At 35.1% G+C, this 22,637-nt stretch overlaps 1 protein-coding gene across 4 annotated transcripts in view; it reads left to right on the top strand.

Annotated features, from left to right (window-relative positions):
* The first annotated feature begins 5,221 nt into the window (after positions 1-5,221).
* LOC106870395 (golgin subfamily A member 2) overlaps positions 5,222-22,637 on the top strand; it is a 95,768-nt gene continuing 78,352 nt past the window's right edge. For all 4 annotated transcript variants that reach the window (XM_089346767.1, XM_014916442.3, XM_089346777.1 and 1 more), the window contains exon 1: positions 5,222-5,334. In XM_089346767.1, coding sequence (XP_089202893.1) covers positions 5,272-5,334 — 63 coding nt within the window. In that variant the 5' untranslated portion in view covers positions 5,222-5,271. The remainder of the gene's footprint in view (positions 5,335-22,637) is intronic.

Below are 22,637 nucleotides of genomic sequence, written 5' to 3' on the forward strand. Positions count from 1 at the left end.
TGTGTATGCATATGCGTGTTGGTGACTCATTGGTTGCAGGGAAGATATTATAGAGAACTGCAGTTCTGTGAAAGTAAGGACTGTGGTTAATGGGAGAGAAAGAATATACCACTAGATTCCTTTTTCATTTTTTGAGGTGCTAAGGCTGTTGTAATAGAATGAGTTAGGAGACAGTATGTCTGAAGGTCAAAAGTTGTGGTATAATTACTATGAGAAAGTGATAAAGCACCTTACTTTGCATGTATGTATGTATGTATGTATGTATGTATGTGTGTATGTGTGTGTGTGTGTACGTATGTTTATGTGTGTGTGTATGAATGCAAACTGATAGATAGATTCATAAGATTGAATGTTTTGATATTTCCAATTAACTTCCAGTTGCTTGTTAAACTGAATAGATTCATTGTAAAGTTACAATAAACTGTAACCTTTTTAGAGATATCATATTTAACCTTTTCTTCTGTTATATCATTTTCTTGCAAGTGAACATAGTTTAAATAGACTTAATATGATATCATTGTTTGGTTGTTGGGAAGAAACTTGTCAATGCTTTTCATTACAATAACGAAATTGACTTTCCTTTGCATACTAAATAAACAAGAGTTGACCAAGGTCTAGCTAACAAGATGTCAGTTATAGATCATCCTGTCAATGTTATTTAACTGTTTTTCCCTTCTGAAATAGGATGGCTTGTATCAGTCAGATTTGATGAACACAAATCTGAGAGATATAAACTATTCAATTTCACAGAAAAAAATATATTTGCAAGATATGTGGCATATATTTGAAGGAAACAAACAATCTCATGTAAGAACAACTGCTTCCCATACTTCAAGGATTATTATCACTCTGGGAAGTTTTTAGTGTAGATGAAACTTAAAAAGCTTAGCTATTGCTCACAAGTAATCATGACTTGGTTTGAACCATGCTTTTGTTAGTTGTTTCAGATGTCTATTTAGTTGTGAACATAGACACTCTTGACCATCTCACCCTTCACCTTGTGGAACAATAATGATTTGAAATCCAGAGGAGAGAAAGATGTGCTTTTTCTCAAGGAGAAGGATGTACTTTTTCTTGGGAATTGAACCAATGATCTTATAAGTGAAATCCCAACACTTTAACCACTATATTTTAATATAGATATTAGATAGTGTAGATAGATAGCAAAATAAAGTGGCTATCTACTGTTCTATCTTTGATAAGTTGATTCAAAAGCATATGTATGCATGCATGCATGTATGTACGTATGTACATATGTATGCATGTGTGTCTGTGTAAAATTCATCATCATCATCATCCCATTAGCAGCATTATTTTAAAGTCCACTTTTCCATGCTTGCTTGGGTCAGATGGAATTCATTAAGACAGATTTTGTAGGACCAAATATCTTTCCTGTCACTAACCCTCATCTGTTTATAGGCCAAGTAATATTTGGCCATGACTGGACATGTTTTCATGGCAGATTGAAAACAAACAACACTAATTATATGACAGTAACAATTGTTTACAACTGTCAAATAGTGTGAAGATTAAGAACCACTAACACACACACACATGGACTTCTTTCAGCTTCTGTCAATCAAATCCATACACAAGGATTTGATTGATCCAGGGCTGCAGTTGAAGGCACTCGTCCAAGGTGCCATGCAGTAGGACTGAACCAAAATTAATGTGGTTAAAAAAAAGCAATCTTCTTAACCACACAACCATGCCCATGTCTCAGTTATACAGTGGTAATTGTACCTAGACATCCTAGATTGCTTTGCAACAAAAAAACCCTTCCTGACTGATTGACATGAAGTCACTTACCAACACATTCCAGCCTGTGACCCACACCATTGCTGTCTTTTGACCTTACCTTTTCTTCTTTTACTTCTATATTGATACAGTGACTTCTGCTCTTCCACACTAGGTGGTCTTCTGCCATTTCCAACCAGGCATTCTCAATTCAGTCTCTGCCCTTTCTTTTGTAACTCACACTGTGTTTGTTCTCTTAGTCCCTGCACTAACAACTATGCCCTGTCATTCTCAGAACAGTAGTCTACTTAATTCCCTAGTAAAACAAGTTTATTTTGTTCTGCAGCCATTGACTTGCAACTGTTCAAGGGGAACATCAACCATTTCAAAAGGCCCTAGGTACAACCACACCTTCCTCCTGACCACCAATAAAAAGCGTACTGGCAGAAAATTAAGACAAAAGATGAAAGGCAAATAATTATAAATTTGTTTTAAAAAATGCATAGAATATAGGTCAAGATTTTGTTATTAATATTAAAAAGTAAGAAAGGAATATAGAAAAAAATTAAATGGATCTCTTGGTTAAAACTGAAAACCTTGGATTGATTATCTGCTGTGTAAAGTAAATGTGTTATTTTCTAAAATTGGTGATGGATTATGATATAGCCCTGATGAGTGAATCATGTATTGACACCTTATGATACTTTTCTGCTCTAACTACCAATTCTTGCTGGTTGAAGTGAATGTAGAAACTCAAGATATTTGTGCAGTCATTGTTATTTAGTGGCTATTAGAAGACAAACAAAATCTTCATTTGGCGGTTTAGCGTAAAGTTTAATGAGATGCTCATAATTTATGGCAGAAGCATGATTTTCAAATGTATATATGAAGTTTATGAAACATAAAAGAAAAAAATATGCATTTAAAGCAAGCATCTAATGAGACTCAAGAGAGATTTTCTACTCTTTTAAAATATGCAAATTGATGAGACAAAATATTGGAAGTGACTGAGGAATTAACTTATCTGGGCAGTGCAATTTATTTTGTTCATCTATTGGTCCATCTCCAACAAAAGACACTACCTGTGGCTGCAAATTGAGTTAAGGACTGTCGAAGTCAAACTAAAGTACCATTTGCTTGCTCAAAACATTCTACAATCCTAATTCAAAGGGCAAGACAAGAAGTAGACTAAAATATAGTGCTTGGGTTTTGAGGGAGACCAGAAGGAACCAACTGGAAAGAATTGCCTAAAAGGTTAGAGACATTTAGATAACTTTTGGCAGAAGAAAGTTTATGAGAAGTAACATAAATTTTGCTGGGATGCACTTGTCTGGCAAGTGATTTGAGACCGTGTATTGAAATTAAAACAATTACCCACAAAAACCGTTAACTTCACTTCGTTTAAATGACAAAATTTTCGTTGCACTGTCTACCACTGACAAACTTCCACTGCAACATAGAACACTTATGTAAACTGGTTAAACTCCAGTGTTTGACCCGAGCAAAAAAAAAAAAAGAATGCAATAAGTGCAAAACATGTTGTAAACGAATATGAAAAAAAAAAAAAATGCACGCTGGCGAACGGGAGTGTGGGGGGAGACAACTCGGAAAATTCACATTGGCAATGTTCCGAGTTCTCTCACCACTTCCCGTTCGTCGACGAAATTTTTTCTTCATATTCGTTTCTTACACATTATTTTACACCTACTACACTATTTTTTTTTTCAATTCTTGTGACGAGGGGGGTGGGTGCGGAATCGGATAATTCACACGATCCAGTAACCCCACTTCGAAACCCGGTCACAAAAATGAAAAACAAATAGTGTAATAGGTGTAAAGCAACAAGTAGTAGACGAATATGAAAAAAAAAAAAAAAAAATGCGCGCTGGCGAACGGGGGTGGGGGAGAGAGGACTCGGAAAATTCACTTGCCCAAGGTGCCATACAGTGGGACTGAACTCGGATCCGTGTGGTTGGGAAGAATATCCATTTTCTTGAGAGAAAAAATCGGATCGTGTGAATTGTCCTGGTCCTCCCCGCCACCCCCCGTTCGCCAGCAACTGTTTTTAACATTAGCCTCGGGCTGACCAATGCGTCCTGGAGGCCGAAGGTGGTATTTGAGAGAAAAAAATTATCTATGCTATAAACGAAGATGAAAACAAAAATTTGCGCACAAAATTTTTTCGATTCTGTCTTCTGCATAATAGTTTTAACAGAAACAATTGCAGCGTAAATGTTTGTAAGCCATTCAAGAACACACACACACACACACACAAAAGAAAAAAAAACGTTAGTTTCACTGCAACATTTGAATCTCATTTCAATCTCAATATTTTTAGACCAGGACAGTTCATACGTTCCGACGTTTTCCCTCATGCCAACCACACGGTTCGGGGGTTTCGTCCCACTGCATGGCACCTTGGGCAAGTGAATTTTCCGTGTCCTCTCGTCCCCGCCCCCATTCGCCAGCGCGCATTTTTTTTCATATTAGTTTATATATTGTTTTATACCTATTACACTATTTTTGTTTTTTCATTTTTGTGACCGGGTGTTAAAGATGAGTTTTCGGATCCTGTGAGACTGATCGTGTGAATTTTCCGAGTCCTCCCCTCCGCCCCCCCCCCGTTCGCCAGCGCGCATTTTTTTTCCTTCATATTCGTTTACTACACATTGTTTTACACATATGACACTATTTGTTTTTCAATTTTGTGACCAGGTGTCGAAGTGGGGTATCCGTGAAGTGTGAATTATCCGAGTCCGCAGCCCCCGTCACAAAAATTGAGAAAAAAAAAATAGTGTACTATGTGTAAAATAATATATAGTAAACGAATATGAAGAAAAAAAATTTAGCCGACGAACGTGGAAGTAGTGAGAGGGCTCAAAACATTCCCGATGTGAATTTTCCGAGTCGTCCCCCCAGCGCGCATTTTTTTTCATATTCGTTTACTACATGTTGTTTTACACCTATTGCACTATCTTTTTTTTTTTTTTTTTGCTCGGGTCAAACATTGGAGTTTAACCGGAAAAAGAAATTCTCCACATATGTGTGTGTCCTGGTTTAACGCATTAGACGTTTGTGGAAAACTGCAGTTCGGAAAGTGAATGTATACAAGATATCAGGTGTAAAACATATGCTATATGTCACAAAATGTTTTCAGACAATGTGAAATGCAGTTTTCTTTTTTGTTTTAGAGATAATTTAAGGTTTACAGTAATACTTGAAACTTAAACTTTGATGTAAATGTCATTGCAGGCGTGTTATGTGTAACAGCAAACTAACCAATCACATATCACCACTTTAACTTCATCCTAGTTACGCCTAACTACAAAATATATATTTAAAAAAATATATATCTTCTTAAAAGCTAAACAATTTGAGTGAAATAAACAATTTTATAATTTTTCTATATTAAGAAATATTGTTTTAGACGTGTTGAATTATTTACTGTTGTTGTAATGAGCCGACTTAAATGCGGTCCTGCAATGAATGCGTCGTGTCAAAATCAACAGAGAAGTTTAGTGTGTGGCAAGCAAAATGGCAGATGTTGTTTCTTCGACATTATCGAAGAAGGATAAATTAGCAGCTGCAAGGAAAAAAGTTTGTACATTTTATTTCTTTTTTACTTCCGACATTTCATCTTCAGGTTTTAACTTATGCTGTCTTTTTTTGTTTGGTTTTTATAATTATATTTATACTTTTTTTTTCTACGGGCCGAAAATTCTCTCGCGAAATATGTTTTTTCCTTCAACGTTCGTGTTAATTATACTGGCATTTTATTTGTTAAACGGTGGTCGATAACCTTGGACAAGTCTTTCAGAAAATTTATTACATTTGACCTTTAATTTTTTAATCGAATGTTTGTCGAGAAATGTATTTGAATTTCCAATATTTTTAGTTGTTTTAGTGTAGATGACAACACGTATACCCGTTGCACTTAAGTAAGTAGCTGCTTAAATAATTTATGTTTATAAACGTTTACTACATGTCAGCACAAACGGTTACAGTGATTTAATTATATATTTGTATATGTGGCACATATTCCTTCGTCAACATAAGTACACACATCAGTTTTGTAAACTCAGCATAATCTTGTTAATGTATTTGTTCCTCTCATCTCTTACCTGGATAGAGGCTTCGTTAAAGTTATGACATGGTCCAGTTAGCTTTCGAAGCTTTATATTTTAGAGTTTAGGGTAAGTACCACATGACTTAGCTGTTCGTACGTCTGTTTACGTTATGTGTCGGCTTACTGTGTCTGGATGGTGCGTTTGTTCTTTACATCTGACCACGCCTTTATTAATCCTGCTCTTATCTCAGCCACTCAACCATTCCATTTATTCATTTGATTCAATTGTATTTTTATAAGTTACACTTAAGAGCACCGTGTATATCTGTGTGTATGTGTGTATATATATATATATATATATACATACATATACACACACAAACACACCCATTTTTAATTTATAATTCAATCATAAAATTGGGAAATTGGTACCTGTGTTATTTTGTTGGTTTTGCAATTAATCAATCGTTGATAATTTCTACCTATATTATTATCTCTTGTTTCTTTTATTTCATAATTCTGAAGAAGTAGCTTTTAACGTATTTTTTTAGATAATTAAATGCCGTACCTGGATTCCTTTATTCCACCGATTTGATTCGCATCACAAGATGGATATGTCACACATTTCCTCGGTGCTCGTATTAAAATTAGGCGTGATTTATTTTACTGTTTAATTAGCACTAACAGTAGTTAATATGTTTAATCTTTGTACCTTTCAATAGCTTATGGTTTGATATGTTGACTAAAACAACTGTTATTTGTGGGATGTTATAGATGGTTGAATATTTGTACTTCCTTCTGGGGGGATAAACGGCATGCATTTAGTCTGGCGCTGTACTGTATTGGCCATCTCTATCGAAAGATTAGTTGATCGATAATGACTGTCCCTAATGTGATTTACGTGTGATTTGTGAAATATCAATTGTGTTGGTTTTTGCAAATGTTGTTACACGCCAAATGTTATCAGACTTGATCAGCGAACTGTACTCAACGAAAGTTCATTGATATTTTTCTATGAGGACTTTAATCGACCGTATTAACTCCAAACAAGAATACGGTAATTCGTGAAATTACTGATTCCTCTTAAAGCCCCCTCTTGACAGGTAATTTATGGAAACGAGTGACTAAATGTTTTAGTTGTCAACGTTATATGGTTAATTCAAGTTAATACTCAGTAGTGACTTTACCGTTAATTGTTACTTCATCGTGAAAAAATGAAACAAGAAACCAAGATTCTTTTATTTTAAAAACATTATTCAGGAATTTGATTTTCTTTTTTCGTCTTGAAAAGAATCCGTCATTGTAGGCCGATTTTATACTGATTAGAGACATCTTGTAGTATTAATTTTTAGACAGCTTTTGTGATATTGCCATTTATACCAATTTAGAAACTTCGTCCTCATTCTGTTTTATCCCATGAATGAAATACAAAAGGCAACTCTTTATGCGAGTGAAAAAGCACAAAAACAAAAAGTCCCCCCCCCTCACTTTTTTTTTTGATAATCGGTTTACTCATAATAATTGTAAATTCATATAAAATAACGGATGAGATTTGCTTAAAACGTCTGTTTTCCAATGGGATAACTTACAAGGAATGCACAACTGGAATGAATCTGCTTCCGAGTATTGATCTATGCATGGAATAACATAGTTCATGGTGGTCTATAAATGAACTTTTCAGTAATTTTATATAATATATAGGCTTTAAAAATTAGATATTACCTATAAATATAAATCATTTTATCAAAATTAAAAAAAAAGATATTAGAAAAAGTTCAATAATTATTGAATATGTAGTTATAGGATTCGTTGTGAAAAATGATCCGGAAGGTGGTGAATAACCGAATTTCACGGCGAAGTAAAAAATAAGGACCAGAAACTGCTGATATTTTGTCAAAATGTAAAAGATTGGTAACCTAAAGATGCACGTTTCTTTTCCTGGTGTGAAAAGCCGACTGCAGAAAACGTGCGAGGTAGTGTGGCAGTTTTAGCACTTTATTAAAATTCCATTCACATTTTAAGGCGCTTTATATGAATATAAAATTATCTCCAGTACTTGACTGGTATGCGATTTTACACCCCCCGCCCCGCCCATCGGTAAATAGCAAAGTTGACTTCAGCAAAATTTGAGCTCCAAATATAACGGCTGTAACTAAATATTGCAGGCATTTTGTTTCAACTAATGATTCTAGCAATTTCTTGTACTGTGAGACCTGAATATTGAAGATAGAGCCTGATGAAAAATGAGAGTGTACTGTTTACTTGATTCAAAGGTGGAGCACAAATGAACTAAGAGAGCAGCTAGATAAACAAGGTAATGGCTAATATACACAGCAGTAATGACTGCACTAGTATGGACATGGTGCAATGGGTGTTGAGGAAGAAGTGATGGGACTCAATCTCAGTGCTGAACTTTCACATGATGTATATAAATGTGTGTGTGTGTATTTATATTGTCAACATCATTTAATGTTCAGTTTTTCATTCTTGCATGGGTCAGATGCTCTTCTTATTACCCCCTCTTACCCGTTTCCGAGCAAGGGGCTATCTTTTGATAAAAGCCTATGATGTAGTGTGTGACGTGTTTCATCTGCTCTACAGAGCCGAACAGTCCAACAGAGATTTGTGCATGCATACACACACAGGGCTGACATCATTTACTAATACTAAAACATTGCTCAAGCAAGGTAATATTTCTTGAATCAATATCACTTGTATGATAGTGATGCTTGTTTACTACATTATGTCAGGACATGGACACACACAACAGTTTCAGCTTCCATATAACAAATCTATTCACTGGGAATGCACTTCAGATCACATGATTAGGAAGCAGACTTCTTAACCACACTGCTAAGCTTGTGCTTATCTATCTATCTGTGAATGTAGCAAGGATGACATGTGCGACTGACAGAGCCACCTTGAGCATAATCCTATGAACGAGGAAAAGAAAGGAAAAAGTCACTTACTGTAATGTGTCTTTGTAGGACATTATTGCCTGAGGTTACTGTGGTCTTTTCCGTAGGCTTTTCTTTCCATGGACAAACCTAATCTGTTTTTTCTTTTTTGTAACATTTACAATATTTTCTGTGATTGGTGGGTTTTTTTTTTACAGTCCCTTTTGATCGAAATTTTATCTTTCTCCTTTTTCTTTCTTCAAAAAAGCTTTATATTGTATCTTGTCCCCTCTGTGTTCAGCCTTGTGTGGCAAAGAAACATCTCTCTATCCATCCATCCATATATATATATATATATATATATATATATATACACACACACACACACACTCAGTGACCTCAAGATGAAATGCAAGGTGATTGTAACTTCAAGATTTTGTCAGTTGGTGAAGTAAGAGAAATGGCTAGAATAAATAAATGGAGTGGGTGAAGTTATAGGATTAATAAGAGCATGTGTAAATAAGGTCTTAAATTATAAATGTGAAAACCTAACATTTGTCACCTCATCAATTTTGTGATTGAGAAAACTTCTGGTCAAAGACATTCAACTATGATTCTTTTGCCCTTCTCAAAAATCCTGGGGCTCATTATCCAGCATGCTCCTTTTTCTGGATAGAAGGGTATTATTTGAAAGAAATTTTGCTGATATTTCATCAAGTGACCATTCCCCCCTCCCATTGGTTCATCAGTTTTATATTTTTCTGTGGTTTATCAGCAATCCAACTTCAGTCATCCAGTAGAAAAAGAAAAAGAATATTTTATTGCTTTTGGTAAAGTTGTTTCTTAAAGCAAAAATAATGATTGTTTTTTAGCTTCTTAGTTTAAATTCTCCACAAATATGAAATCAGTTTAACTGATGTGGTTCATTAAAAACTAACAGTAATGTATTCATTATCATCACTTAATGTCCATCTTACATACTGGCATTGTTTGGAAGTTTTGACAGGAGCTGGCAAACCAGAGGATTGCACCAAGCTCAAGTGTCTGTTTTGGCATGGTTTTTACAGTTGGATGCCCTTCCAAATGCCAACCACTTTACAGAGTGAACTAGGTGCTTTTTACTTGGCACCAGCACTGGCAAGGTCACCAAGCACCTTGCAAGACAAAGATCCTTTGAGAGGGATGGTAGTATTGAAGGAGATGGCTCTTTGCTAGGTAATGATAGAAGGATAGAAATGGGTGTCTAGCTGTAGAGGAGATATATGATTAACCCAATCAGAAAGTGAGAGAGAACAAGGATGGAAGAGAGAGTAAAGGTGAGAAAGAGCAAGAGAGATGATGGCGATGTGTCAGGGCATATTCACATAGTACTGGGATGAGAATATAAATGAAATGGTAGAGCATTGCCATGGGTGCATGAGTAGGGAGTTCATGTGAATGCAAAATGGCCAGTGGGGTAGGGGGGTGCAGTAACTGGTGAAACCTGGGTGTGTAGGAGTGGGGACAACAGGATAGCAATGATACTATGAGTAGGGCCGGGAGGACAGGATTGGGCTGCAGGAATAGTGCATGAAAAAGAGGAAAAGATGTAGTTATATTTCTTGGGGTAGTGTGTGAAAAATTTCATATTACATATGGGTGGGACAGATAGCGCTCACAGAACTCTGTTTCGTTGAGGTGGACAGGTCTTCTCAAGAACCTCATATTGCCAGATATCTTGGTCGATTGTCATCTCTGCTGTTAGGCCCAACACCTTGAGATCAGTCCTCACTACTTCATCCCATGTCTTCCTGGGTCTCCCTCTACCACAGGTACAATCCGCTTTAAGTGATCAGCACTTTATACAGCTGTCTTCATTCATACGTATCACATGTCCAAGTCAGCATAGTCTTCTTGCTTGCATGTTGCATTTGATTCTTCTTATGCCCATCTTTTCTCTTAGCATATTTACGCTTTGTTGTACATGCACACTGATATTGCATATCCATTGGAGCATACTAGCTTTATTCCCCTCTAGTCTACACCTGTCTTATGCATTCAAAGCCCATATCTCACTCCATGGAGTATAGCCATTCACACACAAGCATTATACAGTTTGCCTTTCATTTTGAGAGAGAGTCCTTTTGTTGCCAACAGAGGTAATAGGCCTCCGAACTTCCTCCATCCTGTTCTTATTCTGGCAACACCCCCCACTACTGTTAATTTGGTCACCTAAGTAACAGAAACTATCTTCAAGCTTAAGGGAGCCTCCTGGGCATTTGAGAAAGTCTAATTTCTGTTCTTAGCACTTATTGTTCCTGCACATCTGCAATCATGTCAGCTACATTTTACATGCTCAAAAAACGTCCATAATTTTATGAACTGTCTCTGATTTCAACAGATTTTCTCTACTTCTACACTAAAACTAGTGAATTATATAAGGAGGAGTCTCATGCACAGCATTTTTTGTTATTACATACTTAATTGTAATAGTAGCTTTTCCTCATTGTTGCAGCAACTGGAGATTGGCTTTGCTTTGTGATATAAATTTTTGTAAAGATTCTTCTCATATGATATACTAAATTCTATTCATTGTTTTTAGGACATACATGCACAAGCACATGCACACATACTTAGGAAGTTATTGGTTATTTAGCTCTTGGTCATCCCTGATCAGTGGCATTCCAGCCTTGACCCTTCCATCATTTTTAGAGGTCTGTAAGACTATATTATTCCAATATATCCTTTTTAAGGCTGAAGGATGTGATTTAAATATTTGTCTGCTATTTCTTGTAGGTCAAAGTATTAAAAGAGTAACAATGCAACCCCTTTGTAGACAATTATAAAAGCTTTGCTCCTGTAGGCATACATAGAGCCATAAAGCATAATTTATTTTATATTTTCATGTTTTACATTCTATTTTCCATAGATTAGTTAATTTTTGCATATTGTCTGAACCTATGATTTTACAAGATTCTCTTCCTACTTTATTCAATCAGGTTAAATATTGGTGTAAAGTTGGTAAGCCATGACAGACTGGGGAAAGTGTACACTATCCCTTTTAATAAAAGAAAAAAAAAAAAAAACTAGAAAGAAGTACACATAAAGATCAGTTAAATGTTTCTGTTATGTCTTTTTTTTTTATGTAGCCTCTATGAATTGGAATTTTTATTATTTGTAGATGCTTTAAAATATATTGCACCCCCAACCTTGGTTAATTAAGTGGTTATGGTATTGTTATCCAAGCAGTCTGAAGCAATAATGACGGTAGTAAGGTCTTAATTTTTCATCGGAAGTCTAGCCCATTAATTCCCATCTTATGAAGCACTGCCATGGGTGCTTTTTAAATGGTACCTGCACCTGAAAGGACAAGTCTCTGTGTGTGGAAGACAGCAATTTTACTTAACTTGATGTGTCTTATCAAGTACAACAAATTGCTACATCCCCCAGTCCCTTATCTTTTCCTCAGTGATGCCCAGCGTCTGAAGATCCTTTCTCACCACTTTGTCTTGTGTCTTCCTGGGTCTACCCCTTCCACAGGTACCCTCCACAATTAGAGCTCAGCACCTCTTTATGCAGCTGTCCTCATTTTTTATTGTTACACACTAGTTGTAAATGAATATTACCTTTATGCAAGCAGTGTCCATTGTTTCCAATCTTTTGTGAATACATGTTTAGCCATGGAGAAATATTACCTTATTAAGAACAGGTGAAGGTTAATGACAGGAAAGAGTGTATTTTTGTAATTATTAGGTAATTGGAGCTAGATCATGTTGATATTTTGGTGAAGTATCCTTGCATGACATTTATTATTAGCACATGAAGTGTATAGTTTTATTCAATTAGTTATAGTTTTGTATTTTGGCATGATTACATTTCATATTGACCAGTTTTCTGTAAATTATATTTGTGTGCATTAACTGTTCCAATGAGTAATCAGGCCATTATTTTCATTCATCAATTCTCCAACTCGCTGAAGGATTTAAGCCAAACTTCGTCATTGTCAAGGACATAGTGCAGCAGCAGTAGTAATGTTTTATGAACCATTAATCTTTTAACTAGTAGGCCATAAATCTAACAACTTGTCTTGTTGAAACTCTTATAAACATTATCCAACACCAGTCCTCATATTTGTTATACTAAATTTTTTCCTACTAACCCTTTTGTTACTATATATCTGTTGAAATACATTACATTGGTTCAGTTAATTTTGAAAACAATAGATTTAGTAAAATAATTGTCATTGTTAATGTGGTGTCTGGAATACAAATTAACATGAAATTTTGGTGGAAGGTTTAAATTTAGATCATTTTTTAATACAGGAAGTTTATATTATAGAAGTTGGGGTGGTTTCAGGTAGGTTGGTATCAAAAGGATTAAACATCAGCATATTAATACCTGTGAGTTGGATGGATCTGCACTAGGGCACATATACCTTGATCCTGATACATTGAATATATATCTTGATCTTGTCAGTTTCCTTTTGATATTTTTATCTCTTTGAGGACCTTCTATCTGCATACAACTTTTTTTGTCTAGCACTCAACATCCTTTTGGATTACATGTCCATTCTAGTGTAGTTGATTATTCTGTATACATCAGCTGATTCCTTCAACGCACAAGTTAATGTTAAACACCCAGTGAGTTATATTTTACTTTTTTGGTTCAAGTTCTGCAGGCTGTTTACCTTTTCTGATCTGCATCCTCATTAAGCACCTGCCTAATCTTCTTGTGCTTCATGTTGTTGATTTCAATGTCAACTGATACAAAACTTTGACAAACTGTAATGGAATTAGTTTTAAACCCAACATTGTGCATTCTAACTTGGAGTGTGGATACAGAGTTCACTATACATGTCGATATGGTGGTGTGAATACAGAGTTCATTTGCAAGTATGTGGCTACTCTGTGACACCTTGTGCAAGTATCTTCACCTATAGTCTTGGGCTAACCAATACCTTATGAGTAAAGTTGGCAAATGAAAACTTATGTATGTGTCTGTCTGTGTGTCAGTGTATTAAGTGATTGTGTGTGTGTGAATAATTACTTTCCACATGATAATGTATGACACGTTACACTGGAAGTGATGTCCTGTCTCTGTTTCTTGTAACTTTGTCACTTGGCAGTCACAACATGTAAAAACTAGTCGAATAATAGTATTTTACTTAAATAGGTATGCTTTAGCGACAAGAAAGACATCCAACAGTAGAATACTGCTTCATATAAGTGTTGTGCAACCCATACTAGCATGGAAAAAGTAGATGTAAAAATGAAGACATGGGGACTGAAGGGAAAGAAATGCTCTGTTTATATAATAGTGACAATAATATATCAGAATGCCTATAGGTCAAATAGCATAATGTGAGAAATATATTTGCTTTAGAAGCATTATTCATTGTATGCAAAATAGACAATATCATTAGTATTAAGATGTAAGGAAAATGGATAAGAGATTTGTTGCTAAGATTACATGGAAAACAAAGAGGCTGAGGAAGAGCTGAGAAGTGGTAGTTTTTAAATTAAATTATATTTTTTTAAATAACTATTTTAGTCAAAGGTAGAGGTGCAGTTTCCTTGATCTTTGCAGGAAGTCTTTGACTGGTGAGTTTGATGTGGCTGATATTAAGCATTAATATATGCAGGGTTGGGGTGTCTGCTTGTAATGGAATAAATTCTACTAAAAGGACCCAATGACCAGGCCATGGGGTTAAACTGGGTTGGATATTGTATTACACCTTTTGAAGGTTTGGCTTTCCAGACTAGATAACACAAGAGGAAGTATAGATGTATGCTGTGTGTACTTATCCAGCTTGTGTGAGGTTAGGAATAATATTCAATTAGTTAAAATAATGTTTTTAGAATTGAGAATGAGTGTAGAGAAGGAGATCAATATATACATGTTGAAACAAGTGTGGTATTATGTGATCTTTTATCTTGTTTTGGTCATTGGATAAAAGCCATGCTGGAGCACTACTTTTAAGAGTTTAGTCATTCAAATTAGCTCCAGTACTTGTTTTTTTAATTCTTTTTAAGCATTAGTCATTGTATGCAAAATTGTGCAAATTGGCAAATTGTGATATGAACATAAACAAACTAACACTGGTTTTCAAGCAGAGAAGGGAAGGAATAAACAAAACTCACACGCATGCACATACACATACAAAGGATTTCTACAAAGTTTCCATCTATCAAATTCACTCATAAAGCATTGGTTGACTTGGGACTATTGTAGAATACACTTGCCCAAGGTGCTGAACAACTGTACTGAATCTGAAACTATGTGGTTGGAAAGTGAGCTTCATAGCCTCTTATATTGTCTTACAAGCAATATGTGTAATTATTAAAAAAACTCAATTCTTTTAAGGATATTATAACTGTTAAATTTTGTAAACAAAAAGGAATAAAAATGAAGTTTAATACTTTTTTTTAACATACAAATTAAACATTCCAAGTATGACGTTTTCAAATTTTGTTCTTAAAGATGGCAGTGAAAATTTATAAAAATGAGAAAATGTTCTTGAGCGACTGCAAGTTGATAGCTGGTTGGAAGTTCAATGGGTTGATGTTCAATGGAGAAAGGACTAAACATAGTAGGTTAGTATGGAGCCTTAGAAGGAATACAATGACAGGAAAGATGAGGATGGTCCAGCAGTTAGATAACACTAGACGTTTGCATGTAGGCTTCTCTAACTAATGCAAAGATATACATAGAGATGGTATGAGGTTAGCTATCTCTGCTAAGGGGATACTCTTTAAAAGGCACTGTGAATGAACTTGAGTGAATCCATGCTAGTGGATGGTTTTCCTATATAACCTAGGATGTTTTAGCAGGGCCACTCCAGTAATTTTTGCTTTCGTCGTCGTCGTCGTCGTTTAACGTCCGCTTTCCATGCTAGCATGGGTTGGACGATTTGACTGAGGACTGGTGAAACCAGGTTGTAGTAAATTCTAGGGTTTTAAGTGAACGATGCCATAGACTAGTAGTGGACATGTCTTTGTGCCTTTGAAGGATTGTCATGTCTCCATTAAAGAATGTTTCCAAGGTCTCCAGTTTTTGAGGCAATGCAAGTTTGGTATGAGGGGTTTCAGTTGCATAGGTATATTGAAGGTTAAGGAGTGAACAGCATTGTTAGAGGTGACAACAATTAGATTGTTTATGTACAGGAAGAAGAGCATAGGCAGTATAACTATAGTGCACACCTGAATTGGAGTAAAATTCAAAATGACACCCCACCCCTGTGACACCTCACATCTGTGCACATGTGACAGTGCATTCTAATAGGCAGCTACCAACCCAAGATGAGTTGGAAGAAGACTATACGTAAGAAATTTAGCAAGATTTCCATGTCAGCTGTTTTAGCTGATGTCAAGATCAGTGGCATTGTTTTTGCCAACTTTCTCGAGTATGAGGCACCACTGATGAGTGAGATACTAGACCAGTTCTTCAGTAGATCTTGTCCTATGGGAGCTGTTATAGATTGTCACTTAGGAGGAAGAGTGACGGAGGGAGTTGGAGATGGTGGTTGTAAAGAGACAAGCCTAAGAGGATGGTTTCAGTTGACTATTTAGCTGTTTCTGATGGGTCAAAGGTCGAAGCACATTTCTTATCAGGATTAATTAGCATAAAACCAGAAAATCTCAATCAGTGAGCTGATTTGAAGATCCATAAAGTCCTAGAATTGATAGTTTTGAGGGAGAGGGGAAGTTGCATAATATACAGGTTTAGCTAATTATTGAACAGCTCAATAAGAGCAGAGATGTTAAGGGTTTGATAGAGGCTAGGTTTGGAAATGAGATTAAAGATGTCAATATATTAGTGAGGAATATGTGTAGAGGAGGATATATTTGTTGTAGATAGCGAAAGATTCTGCTTTTATACCAGCAGCGTCAACGTAGGGGGAGTATGAAGTGCTAAGAAGTGTTGTACATGTTGAAGTCTCTGGTAATGATTTCAGAGACAAGTGAAGTGAAATAAGTATTCTTAAAGTGCAATGGGTGTTGATTCACCTGTTGTTGACATAATGAAGTTCAGAGTGGGTAGAAGGAATAGAGGAATTTAGAAGAATGAAAAAGGGGAAACTGAGATAGAGCAATTGGAAGTCCTTATTCATGATATCTGGGTGTGTGGTGTGGACACTGACTTCTACATATATACAAACGCATCTTTCAGAGTTTTAATATACTGCGTAGTTTGGATAGTAGAGATATTTGTTGGGCGAGACATTGCAAATATTTGAAAAAAAGGAAGAGGAAATATTTCCTTAGATATTTTCATAGGTTTTGGTTTAAAACATTGAACTATTATTATAAATGTCAATATGATTGGTTTTTATGAGTATGTGTGTTTAAAAACTTTCTATTTTTGTGAGCCACCAAAGGAGCTTCTATTTGGTTACTCAACCAGTTAGAAATGACTCTTAACAGTTTTCTTAAATTACACTCTACTGCCTTGAATAAAAGATATTTTGGATGATGTAGTTTTGCTGTTCAAAAAGCAAATTGGTCACAGCTGGAATGCTTTGAATATTGGTTTAATCAATCAAGACTGACTTGGACTAGCTAAACAATTACCAATGTTGCTTTACTGTTTCTTTAATGTCCCAAGATTGAGTTTAGCACAAATCAATACAATGTTTTTTAGCTCTCCAATTACCATATATTATTTTATTCTCTTATTGGTAGAAAATTACTGATTGTAAATTCATATGAATAGCTTTATCTTGGAGTTTTTCCTTTGCTTAACCCTTTTGATATCAACCCAGCTGAAACTGCTTCTGGCTCAATAGTACAAATGTCTTGCTTTCAAAAGTTCTGAATTAAAATCTTCCACCAAACCTTAGTCACAATTTATGATCTTAACACTAGCTTAATGATAACTAAGTTATTTTACTAAATTCTTTGTTATATTTATAATTAATTGAAAGAAACACAGAACATCTCAACAGAAATATGGTAACAAGAGTTAAACAGTTTTGAAAAACATCATTCAAACATCATCCTAATTTTTGAGGTTAAAACGAATTTGTGCTGATGTAGGAGATTACTGGAAACCTGCAAATGCTTTTGTACACCATTATGTCAAATGCGGTTACAGTGAATCTTGATTAAAGGAAATAGCAAATGAGATATCTAAGATTAGCAAAGAAAGTCAAACCTTCATGCATAATTTTAGCAAACGCAGTACAATATGTGACAGAATTTTTTTAGTGGTTAACTGGCACTGAAATTTTGCTTACGTTTCAAAAGTTGCCTGAAAGGTACCAGCATGTTGCGGAAAAATATCCTTGTCTCAAACAGGTATTTCCTCAGCTGCCTATTGTAGCCTTTAGATGGAATAAAAATATGAGAACTATTGACCTATTTCTGACTCCAAGAAAACTAACATTGGAGTAATCTGCATGCTGTATCTTGAAAAACAGTCGCAAGAGAGGTAAGCCCTGTTCATTGTGCAACATCATGAGTCAAGTGAATTCCAGTAGGAATCTAAACAAAAATGCTATGATTTATACAGAAGGCAGGATATGTAGAGATTCCCATTTGGTGTATGCAGCAGAATGCATGAAACGCAACGATTTATGTTGGTTGTACAACAAAACAATTAAACAAAAGATTTAATGGGCATAGATATAACATTTGGCACAATAACAGTAGTTTGACAGAACTTGCCAAACATTTTGCTTCAAACGGCTGCAATTTTGAAAAAAAAATTTGAAAGTGCATATTCTCAGAAAATATTCTGAATCTGCTACACTTTCAATGCTCAAAATGCATGAGGGGAAATCTGTTTGCGGGTTATTAACACCATGCCCTGGAGGAATGAATAAAATGACAGGAGAATTTCATCAAATTTACACGAAACTGTTTGATTAAATATTCTTCATTTTCTGTTTTCTTTTTTTTCTGTCATTTTTTTGCACCAGTTATAAAATTGAAGCTTAAAGACTGATGATGTCATTCCATCAAGGTGTGGACGCTGGTTGCTTTTGTTCATATTTTAGATTTGAATTTCTTTAATTTTGAATTTTTATCACTTTTTATTTTGAATTCGACAAAGACAAACTTACTGTTGAAATATCGTTCAACCAATGAAATATCTATTGCAATTGTATCGCACTCTTTGTCTTGTCTGTTTATCTTTGTGAAGAGTTACATCCATCCTTTTAAAATATAATAATACAATAGTAATATTGCCAGTACCGCCTGACTGGCCTTCGTAGGATTTCCAAGCGAGATCGTTGCCAGTGCCCCTGGACTGGTTTTTGTGCGGGTGGCACATAAAATACACCATTTTGAGCGTGGCCGTTGCCAGTACCGCCTGACTGGCCTTCGTGCGGGTGACACGTAAAAGCACCCACTACACTCTGAGTGGTTGGCGTTAGGAAGGGCATCCAGCTGTAGAAACTCTGCCAAATCAGATTGGAGCCTGGTGTTGCCATCCGGTTTCACCAGTCCTCAGTCAAATCGTCCAACCCATGCTAGCATGGAAAGCGGACGTTAAATGATGATGATGAATATTACCTTCTCAAATCTCATTTTACTTTTCACCTCCCTTTCAGGCTTAATAGTGAAATTGTTATATTTGAAAATGGGGATCTAATTTGACATTACTTGTTTGAACATATTTTATAAAGACTGCTTAGAGGTGTGTAAGGGAAATGTTAACCACCACAAAACTAGCTGTCATAATTTTCTCCTTTAGTTGGACAATCTAAGTTATGGACTGTGTTGGTTTTTTTTTTACTGTAATCCTTCTTCAAAGATGTTTGCTGTGCTTTGAAGTGGTGTTAGTTTCATTGAAATCCTCCCTTTATAGTTACATGGTTATTTTACTCAAGTCAGCTGTAATTTCTCTTTAGTGTTTTCAATAGGTTAATCTGTTATTCATACCCATATCTTCTTTGTTTTACATTCATTCTTTAATAAAACCTTTTTTTTTCTATAATCTTATCTGTTGTCATTAGTGTTTATAAAGTATTAGTGCTTTAAATATTTTGTCTGCCAGCTGTTATCAGTTTATTTGGATGACAGCCAAGTTTTTGGTGAATAGTTTCTGCAGCTTATAATGTTATATTCTTCAATTAACAATGAGATGTTAAACTGTACAATTAAAAAAAAAAAAAAAATTTCCCACTAGAAACACCTTTACTTAAATCTACTTATGTTGAGTATTTAGTATTTAATTTTGAAACATTAACTTGGAAGCTAATGAAATATTTGGTCAATTGTTTGATTAAGAATATTTCTTTTAGGACATGCTTTAAAGTAAAAACTTTGTAGTTTTTTTTTTTTTTCACAGTCCAGTAGCAGAAGGGTGGTCTGCATGGTACTTTTTACTGTCTGAGATTGATGGGTAGATGTAACTAGTTTGGGTTAGTGTAGTTTAAGTTTTAATTGTTGCAGTTTTAAGATGAAGATTAAAAAAAGAAATTGAAGGGAGTGCATATATAGATCTGAGGAAAATGGATTTGGCAATGTTTATGGTATCTTGGCATGGGTTGGATGATTTGAAAGTACTCAAGGACTACATCTACATCATGCTCTAGTGTATACATTGGCATGTTTTTTCTTCAGGGCTAGATGCCCTTCTTAATGCCAACCACTTTACTGTGTGTACTGGGTGCTTTTCTCTTTCTACCAGCCCTAGTGAAGTTGGCATGCAGGTAGCAAGACAACAAATGGGGACTGGGTAGGGGACTGTATGCTAGGAAATGAGGAATACAAAGTTAACTTTTGTATAATAAAAGTGACAAACAGGGAAAACAATAGTTGTAAGGTTTGTGAAAATTTGGATCTCACAGCCCATAAGAAAACAATGTGTGTGTGTGTGTGTGTGTGTGTGTGTGTGTGTGTGTGTGTGTGTGTGTGTGTGTGTGTGTGTGTGAGAGAGAGAGACTGAACAGATACATTGAGGTGCTTGTTTTAAGAGAATTTTAGGATTAGGAGAGTTATAAACATAGGAGCCATTATTCATTCTGTCAAAAATGAGAATTAGTTTAATATGTTATCTTTATAGGAGTAATTGTTATTCAGCAATTTTGTCAGCTATTCCACCCCCATATACATAATAATATATATTATAACTATTATTTGAAATGAATGATTTTCATCATAATTATCATGTGGTCTAATCTATATTCAAATGATAGTCATTATTTGGGTTGTATGCTTTATAGAAATTATATTACTATTCATTAAATATGGGTCACTTTGCATTTCCATGTTTTGGGGTTACTTTCTAATGTGTAACACTATGGGAAAATTTCTTCTACTCTAGCCTTGGACTGGTTAATGTTATGAGTGAATCTTGGTAAATAGAAACCGGAGAGGTCCATTGTGTGTGTTTTGTTTCCATGTGTCTATACATTGACACTGAGCTATCATTATTTAATGTCCAAGGCAGATTTTTTACTGCTGGATGCCTTGTTTTTAAGTAAGGTAATATTTCCCCTTGGTTGGACATGTTTTTCACAGAAGACTGAAAATGAACATCACTTACATGATAATGATGCTTATTTACTTCCATCATGTGATGTATAGACAGGTGCTCTAGCATGGCCTCAATCATATGACTGAAACAAGTAAAAGGGTTTCTGTTTACCTAATCCACTCAAAGGCTTTAGTTGGCTTGGGGCTATTTCCTGTAAACAATATTTCCCATAACTTGGTTTTGATGTGTGAAGCCACTAGTGAAATAAAAAATACCTTACTTAGAAAACAAAGGTTGGAGGCAGGAAGGGCATCTGACTATAGAAGTCTTGTCCAATCCCATACCACTACCGAAAGAAAAAAACAGCAGATGGAAAATCAGTGATGGTGTTAAGAGAATTTCACAGGTGAGTTATAATATAGGAGCCATTATGTATTGTCAGAGATGAAAACTGAAATAAATGTTACCCAAATATTGAATTTTCTTTTCACTCAGTTAACCCCCTCCTGCCACACACTGAGTTATTTATTTCTCTCTGTCATTTTAAAACAATTTTTATCATAATCATCATTTAGTGTATTTCACATTCAGCTATTAGTCATGTTTTGGGTTCTATGGTCTATAGAAACTAATGATTCATTAACTTTACAATAAGGACATTGTAGTTATTCAAATATCTGACTAGTTGATATTGTTTAATGAGGATTTTTATTGGTGGCACTGTATAATTATTAATGGTAAAGTGTTGTTATTTATAGTTTTGTATATTATTTGAGGGTTAATGATGACTAGTATATTTTATTTAGACTTTTCTGTATCTGGATATGGGAATATTTTTACAATTATATATTCTTCCTATCATAATCCACTCAACCATGAAACAGGTTAACTTGTTTTGTCAGTCAAGCAAACTGGCTAGATCATGCAAGGCTGCTGCTTTGCTTAGGGACATATAATAATAGTTGTAATGAGATTAAACAATTTTTTTTATTAAGTGGTCTAATTTTTGATGGTGATGCTTATCTTCAATATCCGTAGGGAATTAGTGATGCTAACTGATCAAATGAAATGGAACTGAGTAAAGTCTACAATAGGAAAAGGGCCAGATGGTTGCATTAAATCTGGAAATTTATAGATTTGAATTAATGACCATGTGGTCAGTTCCTACCTTTTTTTTTCATGCTGACTGAAACCTCTCTGCCTACCTACCCTTCATCTTTTAAGTTGTCATACCATTAATGTTCATTCAGAATCTCTATATTTTTTAACCACTGAGGTTCTGATAAAACAATGCTTCTTTGATGAGGCCTTATAAGATTGAAACCTATCATACAAAAGATCAGACTCTCTCCCCACTGTAACTCATTCAATTTTGAATTAGGATTTGAAACTTGTCTCTCTTACATTTTCGAAATATATAATTAATCATTAAAGCTAACTTTTTTTTATTGCAACCCACTGTGCCTAATTTTTTCAAAATAATAAATAAGAGCTAAACGAATGGAGAAAGAATGAGATAAATGATAGTAACA

The sequence above is a fragment of the Octopus bimaculoides genome, chromosome 2 (genome assembly GCF_046866305.1).
Source record: "Octopus bimaculoides isolate indiv1 chromosome 2, ASM4686630v1, whole genome shotgun sequence".
NCBI lineage: Eukaryota > Metazoa > Mollusca > Cephalopoda > Octopoda > Octopodidae > Octopus > Octopus bimaculoides.